General features: G+C 46.7%; 1 protein-coding gene across 1 annotated transcript in view; it reads right to left on the bottom strand.

The window, feature by feature from the left end:
• The window catches only part of EPHA10 (EPH receptor A10), a 71459-nt gene that overhangs the window by 40119 nt on the left and 22228 nt on the right, over positions 1 to 9112 (bottom strand). The window contains exons 4-5 of the mRNA XM_026085933.1: positions 3402 to 3557; positions 2151 to 2492 (exon numbers count right to left, since the gene is read on the bottom strand). Of these exons, the coding sequence (XP_025941718.1) occupies positions 2151 to 2492; positions 3402 to 3557 (498 nt within the window). The remainder of the gene's footprint in view (positions 1 to 2150; positions 2493 to 3401; positions 3558 to 9112) is intronic.

The raw sequence follows: 9112 nt of genomic DNA, 5'->3' as shown, positions 1-9112 counted from the left end.
ACAGACACTTCCATCTTAACATGAGGAAAAACTTTTTCACTGTGAGGGTGACAGAGCACTGGCACAGGTTGCCCAGAGAGGTGGTGGAGTCACCTTCTCTGGAGATATTCAAAACGCGCCTGGATGCAATCCTGTGCAATGTGCTCTAGGTGACCCTGCTTGAGCAGGGGGGTTGGACTAGATGATCTCCAGAGGTCCCTTCCAACCTCAGTGATTCTGTGATTCTGTGATTAAGCCCTTCCTAGCTTGTACACTGGCTCTGCAAACAGATCGGTGCTGCTGCACTTGGCAAGTTGTCAGCTGTGGAAGAGTGTCTTACCACTCGGGGGGAGGCAGAACAGCATGGGGAGCATGCCTCCTCTGCAGAGCCCAGAAAGGTTTATTTCTGATGGCAAAGAGAACTTGTTCACCCCATGCACTGCGAGTGGCTAGGACACACAGTCCTTGTTACCTTCGTAGCACCATGTGCATCCACAGCAGTTCCCAGAAGGGAGTAATCTGACTTCTCCCACTTCAGAATTGAGTCATTCACCTGCCTGACTTGGGATAAGGAATAACTCGAGCTCAGGAAATAGAAGATCTTCCCAGAGCCGTATCTATCCATGAACAGCAAAGATCCTAATTAGGAGTGACACCTCCACTGAAGAGCAGTCTGTGGCACAGCATCCACAGAACAGATTCATAAAAATTATTATATGAGGAAAGAGAAAGCAACAACACACACAAAAACATTTGATCAAGTGGTGGGAAAATTATTTATAACAAGATCAAAGTTTAATCTCTTCAGATGAAACTGTTGGCCAATTCCTGCCAAGAGGTATGTGAGGATCATCTGTCTCCATTAACTGTGGCTTGGCAAAGGGTTTTCATGCAAATTAATAACGCAACCGCAGAGGAATAGACAAGGACACAACAAGCCAGAGCTGATTTTCCTTAGGCATAGCTAACAACTGAGTAGAGAACAAACCCCTCTCCAGCCAGCCAAGGACTCTGCCTGTGCACACAGAGTGAATGCCTGCTTCCCCCCATGGTAAGAAAATAGAAACGTGAAGCCTAAAACAGAAATGGACACTTACAGTGTGAAATTGTGCCACAGAATAGCATAGAAAAGAGAGATGAAATCAAAGTTTCCATTTCCAAAGGATAACCAATACCTGAATCATTCTATTTTTAGGAGTTTTTCTTATGAATGGGCTGAAAATGCTGTTTCTTTGAAGATACTTTTTGTGATGCGTATATTCAAACTGTAACCTGATCACATAGCAGACTCATCTTTTCACCAGAGGTTGTGTTTCTTAGAGCATCACTGACACAATACTCCACTGCCATCCAATTGCTGAGTAGCTTTGAGCCAGCACAATGCAATGAGAGTTAACAGGGTCACAAAAGAGGCAGCGAGTGCCACATAGAAAACAAAGCCACGAGCTTTTCTAAACACACCAAGCTCCCATTCTCTCCATACTGCCAATCAAAACCACTTCAAGAATGTTGCAGATATAGATAGATGGGAAGAAATGAAGACCTAAATGACCCTCATCACCGAGCTCCCAAGAATCCAGCATTGGTGCAAAGGGAGACATATTAGTACACTTCCAAGACACTGGGCAGGTAGAGTCTAAAGACTGTGGTCACACATGCTCTAGAAACCACATCCTTTAAGCAACAAAGACACAAAACTCAGCTGAGCAGACTAATATACCAAAAATGTGACAAGAGAGCAGAGGACAAAGTGGGAATCTGTTTTCTTGGTAAAACGGGAGTGAGGCATTGCTCTGATTTCAACAGTCACTTGTATTAAATAGTAGCTGTCTAGAAAGTTGTGCTCAACTCTGTAGCCTGCTACTTGACTGTACACATCCAGGCAGCCCACAGGACATTCGTTGGGACTCATGGAAAAAACAGAAGCTGAAGCTTCCTGCTGTATTTTGGGGAGTGGGGCTGGAACCTGACTTGCATTGACTGCACTTGCAGTTTGTTGGGTCACACAAGCTGCTCACTGCGGTAGTGGTTCCAGGTAATTCAAGGCCATACATTCTCCCTACCAACCCTCATCACCCTTCTGAGTCTTGCATTGTAAGTACAGATCCTGAGAACGCAGGAACAGAAGAGGCAGAGGATAGCTAAGGAAGCGCAGTTGGGGCAGTCCATACCTGCAAGGCCAGTGGAGATATTCACTTCAGCATACTGCTGCTTYGATAACGGGCTGACGTCCGAGACACCATTAACAGCTGCCACTCGGATGGTGTAGTTAGCGTGCGGCAGCAAGTTCATCAGGGTGRCAGTCCGGTCCACAAGTCCTGTCTGCTGTGGCACAAAGCCCACACTGCTGCCGCACTGCTCACACCGTCCCTGCAGCACCTCCGAGCACCGGCTGCACCACAGGCTGTACGTGACATCGCTCCGGCCGCCCRAGTCCGCAGGGGCGCTCCACTCCAGAACCAAAGTCGACTGCTTAAGGCTGTAGACCAGGTTCCTCGGAGCAGACGGTGGACCTGGAAGCAGAAGAGTTAGCATCACTGCGCGGGTGCTGGGAACAGCCAAGCGCTGTGTGGGGAAGGCAGGGCAAACAYGCAGGCCTTCTGCAGCTAGAACAGCAGAACACAGACACAGATGATGGAGCAAGAGAGACTAGTGCTCGGGCAACAACACAGCATACGGGAGCACAAGGAGACACAAACGTGCTCTGAGGCGTGCGGCATGGGCTGGGAATACAGAATGGAGGATCACACTGAAGGAATGTTTTATACATAAAAACAAGAAACTTGCATTAAAGCTTGAGAAGCATCTAGCCTGTCCTGGTAGCTGCTCCATGGAGCCCTCACTCCTGCCAGCCACATGCTCAGCTCCAGCTGAGATTTGGCTACTGCCAAGCCTCCTGCTCAGACACTTCTCAGCCATGTCGCTCTCAGGCAAACCAGGAGGGTTTCCTATTACTGTGCAGGCAGTTCTGTGGTATCCATCASTACAGTAGCTAGGGTCCAATCCAATTAACTAGAGGCCATTTAATTAAAATCTGTGAACTCCTATATTGACTACATGACTGTGCCCTAGTTTTACTGGGGAGCGCCTGCAAGCCTTGTGGCACGTTTATCTCATCAGATTTCAGCCCTATAACCTCAGACTGTGAGCTCTGCAGAATGAGGACTGTCTCTCCATCCTTTCCTCACTGTGCTACCACCCTTGTGCAAGTAGGGCCTCCCAGGGACACGCATGCACAGAAGCAGCTCTCATGGGCTAGCATATTCTGATAGTGGTGGCCCATGTACCTGTGCCTGGGTTCTGACAGCCTCCCAGGCACCCCACTCTGTTCTGCACTGCAGGACGCATGCAGGACAGCAGTACTGTCTGCAGCCCCATTTTCTTGCTCATTTACAAAGAGCTGGCATTTCAGCGAGACATACGTGTGCAGGAGGCAGATGGTGGGTCTGACGGGGACCTGGAGTAGTTCTTCTGGCATGAACAGAATGTGGAGGCTTCTTCATGCGTGAAGCTGTGCTCAGGGCAAGGAGAGCAGAGAGGGAGACGGAGGGAAAGCTTGTAAAATCCAGGAAGGCAAGCTGAAAAGACAGAGAGAGGGAGTTACGGAAAGAACATCACAAGCAGACCGGAGGATATGTTTGATGACTTCACCTCCCTGTTTCCTGGGATATCCTTTGCCTGCCATTGGCTGGCAGGTATCACCTTCCAAGCTACCTTCTCTGAGCATCTCTGTGATCCTGGCACCAAGARAGGTGGCCCTCTGGTCTGACCCAGAAGGGACATTTTGATGCTGCAGCTTTGCATCAAGTTCCAGGCTCTACAACTTCCCAGGGACTGGGGAGGTGCTGGAGAGAACAGTTAGACATCAGCTACCACCTGCAGCAACACAAGAGGTAGCTGGAGGCAATGGAAGGACATGGAGGAGGAGGTGGCTGCAGAAAGATGCAGGAAATGGAAAACACATGGTTCAGTGTTTAGAGTCAGGTTGGCTGAGTAGAAATGACATGGGAGCAACAACAAGACTCAGCAACAACCCAAAAAGGAGAGGAATATTGAAAATGAAGAAATCAGAGACCTCACCAGTCACCAGAGTTTCATATACGGACCCAAGCCACAAGGCTGTGTCACTGGCAGCTGTGGCTTTATCAGTGCAGATGGCAGAGCAGAGGCAGTGAGGCAGCGTACTGAAGTCATCAAACAACAGTAGTATAAATTTGCTTTTATAGGACACACACTGTCTTCCTTTATCCTTTGAAAAGTGTCTTTGATATTCAAACAAACAAGTAATTCACACTCCGGTCAAGGATTTGCTTGATCTTTACCACAAGCAGCACAGAGCCTAACAGCAATCCCACTAGCAGGATACCCAGGAGCTAGTTCTGCAGAAAAGCCACATCATTTTGCAAAAGCAAAAAAGGCTATAAAAATCTAAAAAGCAGTTTGCAATAGCTTCAGTTTGACCCTAAGACTTGAAAAGAAAGCAGCCTGCAAACAAACGTGTGCCTGTCATTGCTACATGCTCCCATAAAAGCTGGGGCGGGCATGCCGCGTGCACCTCCTGCCTTGCCACCACAGCAGTCTCAAACCAGTGCTGCTTCTGGGGCTGGGCAGCTCCTTCGTTTACCCCCAGCAGAGCCAACAGGAGAAGCACTGCATTTGTCTCAGCTGGATTTCAAGCCCTACGGAAGCACTCATGTTTTGCTTGGCTGCTTCATCTTCTTGATGTGGTGCTGCTGACTGCTACCCCTTCATCAGCCCTTCATCAGCTCCCTGAATATTTAAACTTAATCACTTCTAAATTTCCTAGATGAACAGCTCCACTAAAGCAGCCCCCTCCCTTATCATTTTTAAGGAGTCGGCTGCTGAGCCTGTTCCTTTTACAGATTATTCCAGTGCACTCCAGTTCATGAATTTTTAGCATGATATAAAACTGGCAGCTACAGCTGTGACCTTAGGACAAAGTACCAGACATAGAGCCTCAGTGGTGGACAGGATTCTTGCATGGGATGCTGAAAATAGCAAACATTTAGAGACATTATTTTACCTACCACAAGGCCTTTAGAGATTCACAGTTCCCTGTAAGTACACACAGAGAGGGAACACAGCACCGTCCCTGAGGTCTGCACTCTCCGGTGGCCCCTTTATACCCTGGCGGTTGGCACACAGATGGACAGCTGCTTGGCAGAGCTGGGAACAGCCAAGCACATGGGAGATTTCTGCTTTTTTATATTTTAGATACATCCTTTCAACAGCTACCTAAAAGCCTTGTGCCTTGCCACACAGGATTCCTGAGTGCTAGGTACATGTGCAGCGAGGGTGGGGAGGAAAGTGCCCGACAGCCTTAGACAGGTTAGACCAAGGGAACATGCCATGTGACTTTAAAGAGCACCAAATACAGAAAAAGCAAAAGATTTGGCCTCCTTAAGCCTATTTCAGTCATGCACAAGTAGTAAAAAGATTTCCTTGTATTTGGGATAGAAACAATGCATTCTTCCAACAGATGTAGACTCCATGTCACATTTCTATAGTAAAATAGAACAGTTAATTGTTAAAACAGAGAATTAAAAAGACTTTAAAAAATGAGGGAACCAAAATTAGCAGATTATTCCTGGGTTCCTCTTGGCTGTGGTTCCTAGATCAACTGGAGATGACAAAGCATTTCAGCCCGTGAGGGCTGCATTTCAGCAGTCACAACATAGGGAACGGTGACCGAGCTGGGCACCAGGACCCCGCACTGCCGCTGGAGCCGAGCGGCACTTCCAGGGCCCAGGCTGCCTGACCTGTTTGAGATGTTTATGCTGGGCAAGATGAACCCTGGTCCAGAAGCTCCCATCGTTCTCACCAGCTGCAGGTGGAGCCCAGGCACCTTCGGCAGCTGCCAACGCCTACCTACAGCTGGAGCTGGCTGCATGGCCCCTCTCCCAGACAGTGTTGCAGCGGGTATTGCCAGGAAGCTACACATCTTAAGAAAAATCTACGTTTCCTCCTGGATCATGCAAACTCTTAGCAGCAGCTGCTGCCAGTATAGGACTGGAGAGCCTGCAGTTTTATATTAACCTCTCCCATTTTAGAGCCTGCATGCCTCAAGTCCCAGGTGAAGCTGACCTTTAAAAGCACTGGCTTGACGAACGCTACAGAGAAGTAAGATTAAGACAGTGTTCCACTACGTATAGTAAATGTCATCCCCTACTTAGGGTGCTGGATAAAACACAAAAAAGCAGCAAGTGTTTAAATTACTTCCAACACTTCTATCTTTCCCTTTATATTTGAGAAATGAGGAAAAACTAATATTAGATTAATATAACAGGGACGTATTTGGCTTGCTTTTCCTTCAGCTAGGCAGTACTGACCACACCACAGCACAGAAGTATCACTAGTGGCATGCTGAAGATCCCAAAGCACTTGGTGCACAATGCACCGTCACTTCTGGGGAGAACAGCATGGGCACCCCATAGCACATCCCGCAGCAGTGGAAAAGGAAGCCAAATTTCAACACAAACTCAGCACAAGAATTTAGCACCTCAAGGTCTCAACTGAGAGAGTCACACACAGTGAGCTGAATACTTATCATGTCCGTTTTGAAGAGAAAGAGAATCAGCAGGCCTTTAGATGTGCTGGGAGTGACACTTAAACTTTCTCGAATAATTAAGCATTTCCTTCGGACTCTGCAGAGAGATGACCAGAATGCATATGGAGAGCYGTGACACAGCACGTGCCTGACTTTGCTTCTGAGCAAGGACCACAGCTGTAGATGTTGCATCTTGTAGCATGCTCTGCAGCTAGAGACGGGACGCCACAGGCTGGGGCTCGCGTTGCCAGAGAAAACAAGCTTATCTGTGAAGCCAAAGGCAACTGGGAGAATTGCTACCTGCTAAGAAATCCAGCGCATGTCTGGTCTCCTTGGTGCCTCCCTGCAATACAGCCTGAGACGGGCTGAGGTCTCATGAGCCTTGGTACTGCACATTGATTCCAGCCTCCTGTCTGCTGTGGTTTCCGTTAGGTTTCTCCCCGTGGGGATGGACACRCTTTATCTCATTATGGCATCAGAACTCGAACACTGCTGTGAGATTCCTGCTTATACCCTGTGTCAGGCACAACAGAAAAATCAATCTTGTTTACAAACTTGATGGGACCTGAGCAATAAAACCAGAAAATATACTGCCGTCATACCTCAGATTTAAAGGCAAGTCTGACAGTTACATAAATTTGACACCTCATCATAGGAAATTGAACATTTTCAATTAGAAGCATCTTTCAGGCTGTTCCTCCCTGTTTTCTAATAACTAGAAGTAAGTTTACAAAAGTGTCTGTCAGAACATATGTCAGTTAATAACTGTATGAAATGCCTCTATTTGCATTCACCAGAAACACAGGCACCGCGACGCTGCGCAAGTGAGAGGCCTGCAAGGCGTCCCGTGCTCAGTCTAGTCCTTAACTGTGTTTCATAACAACTCCGGGACTCGGAGGAAGGAGCATTTGATAGATCATATGCGTATCTCAGTTTCTTTTCTCAGATAAACTCCCACTCTCTTCCATCTCATCCTACAAGTGTTTTTTTGGTCCCCAGCTGTTTTAGGCATCCCTATTATTCCGCAGTGCCAATTTTTCCAGTAGGAATGACAGCTCTCAAGATCAGTCCATCAATTTATAAAATGAAATTTTCTTTTTCGTACACTATTCTCCATTCTATTCCTTGTCCTCTCGTACTACTACAACTTATTAAATAATAAAATTCAATGATATGTGATCCTAGATCCAAAGAAAAACAGCTGGGCGGGTCAGATCACATTAATTGCCTCTCCAGCTCCATCGTATGTGTTCACACAAGCTACTGCCTATTCACCAGACATTTCTTACTCATTTCACTGACAGGGAGAGTACATGTTCCCTTCTTGTAATAACACTGTATGCACACAGTCAGACCAGTAGCAGAACAAGCAACATTGATTTGTGCCACAGCTTGGCAGATAACCTGGCATGATGCACCCGTGGGAAGTTTTTTCTCTTACATACACATCTGCTGCAGTTCGTTGGACAAGAGAGGTTGATTCTATCAAAAGAAGAAAACAACATCCGCTTTCATGTCCAACCTTTTCCATAGGGAGAGTAGGAGCAATTAAGGAAGCAGAGCTGAAAAATGCTTGGTAGCCTAGTCGGACAGTCATGGGATATCTTTAATTTTCCCTCCCCAACAACATTCAGACATCTTCATCTCACAGCACCATGAAGCCTGCCAGCTAGATTCTTCCACCAGCRTCTCCCAGGCATAACACTTCTGGTCTCTGAGTCACAGCTCCAAGGGATGGGCGAAAGCTGGTCTTTCATCAGGAAAGAACTAAATATTTTCTAAGCTGCAGTTTGCTGAGTGTACAAGTTTTGCCTAAAAAAATGGCAAGTGAGATCCCTGGCTGAAACCCTGATTTATTGGCAAAAAGGCATCAGAGTTTGCAGCTTTATCTTGTTAGTCGATGAACAGTTATTAAAAGCGACTCACTAAGTGCATCAGGCAGGACAACCTGACTGCCGGATACAGGTTCTGTAAGCCTCAGAGTTGATTGTAGTTGCTGCTCAAGTGAAGCATGATTTTGCATGCAGCAGTAAAATAAAGTTATTAATCACCCTTTGCTGTATTTACCAGCTTGTCAGCAGCTTTTTATGTTGCACACATGCAATACCCATCATTGCAACAGCTGACTACTTCAAACAATTAATTTAACCTCCGTTTTCTTTTTGAAGTATGGAAACATTAACCCCACTTAACAAGTAGGGATACTGAGACAGAACAATTATACGATTTGCACGAAGTCATACAAGACAAGTAGGACCAAGAATTGGACTCAGGTCTCTGGAGGTCCAGTCAGCATGTTGACTGTGCAACCAAAGACAGAAGTTGATCCTTAAAGATTTCCAGTTTTCTGCTGCAAATGCCCTACATATTAATTCAAACACATACACACATTAAAAAAAAAAAAAGGCACAGCCAAAATGATATACAATTCAGGGGCATGTAGGGCCTGCAAACCTGAGGCTCTGCAGCGTGGAGTATTGGAGAGCAATGCTCCTTCCCCATCTCTTCACCTCCAGTGGCAGTGATTAGCCCTCACACCAAAGCTCAAAGCCACCTCCCTGCATG

The sequence above is a fragment of the Apteryx rowi genome, unplaced genomic scaffold, assembly GCF_003343035.1.
Source record: "Apteryx rowi isolate R43461 unplaced genomic scaffold, aptRow1 scaffold_68, whole genome shotgun sequence".
Classification (NCBI taxonomy): Eukaryota; Metazoa; Chordata; class Aves; order Apterygiformes; family Apterygidae; genus Apteryx; species Apteryx rowi.
This window is presented reverse-complemented; position numbering and strand designations above follow the sequence as displayed.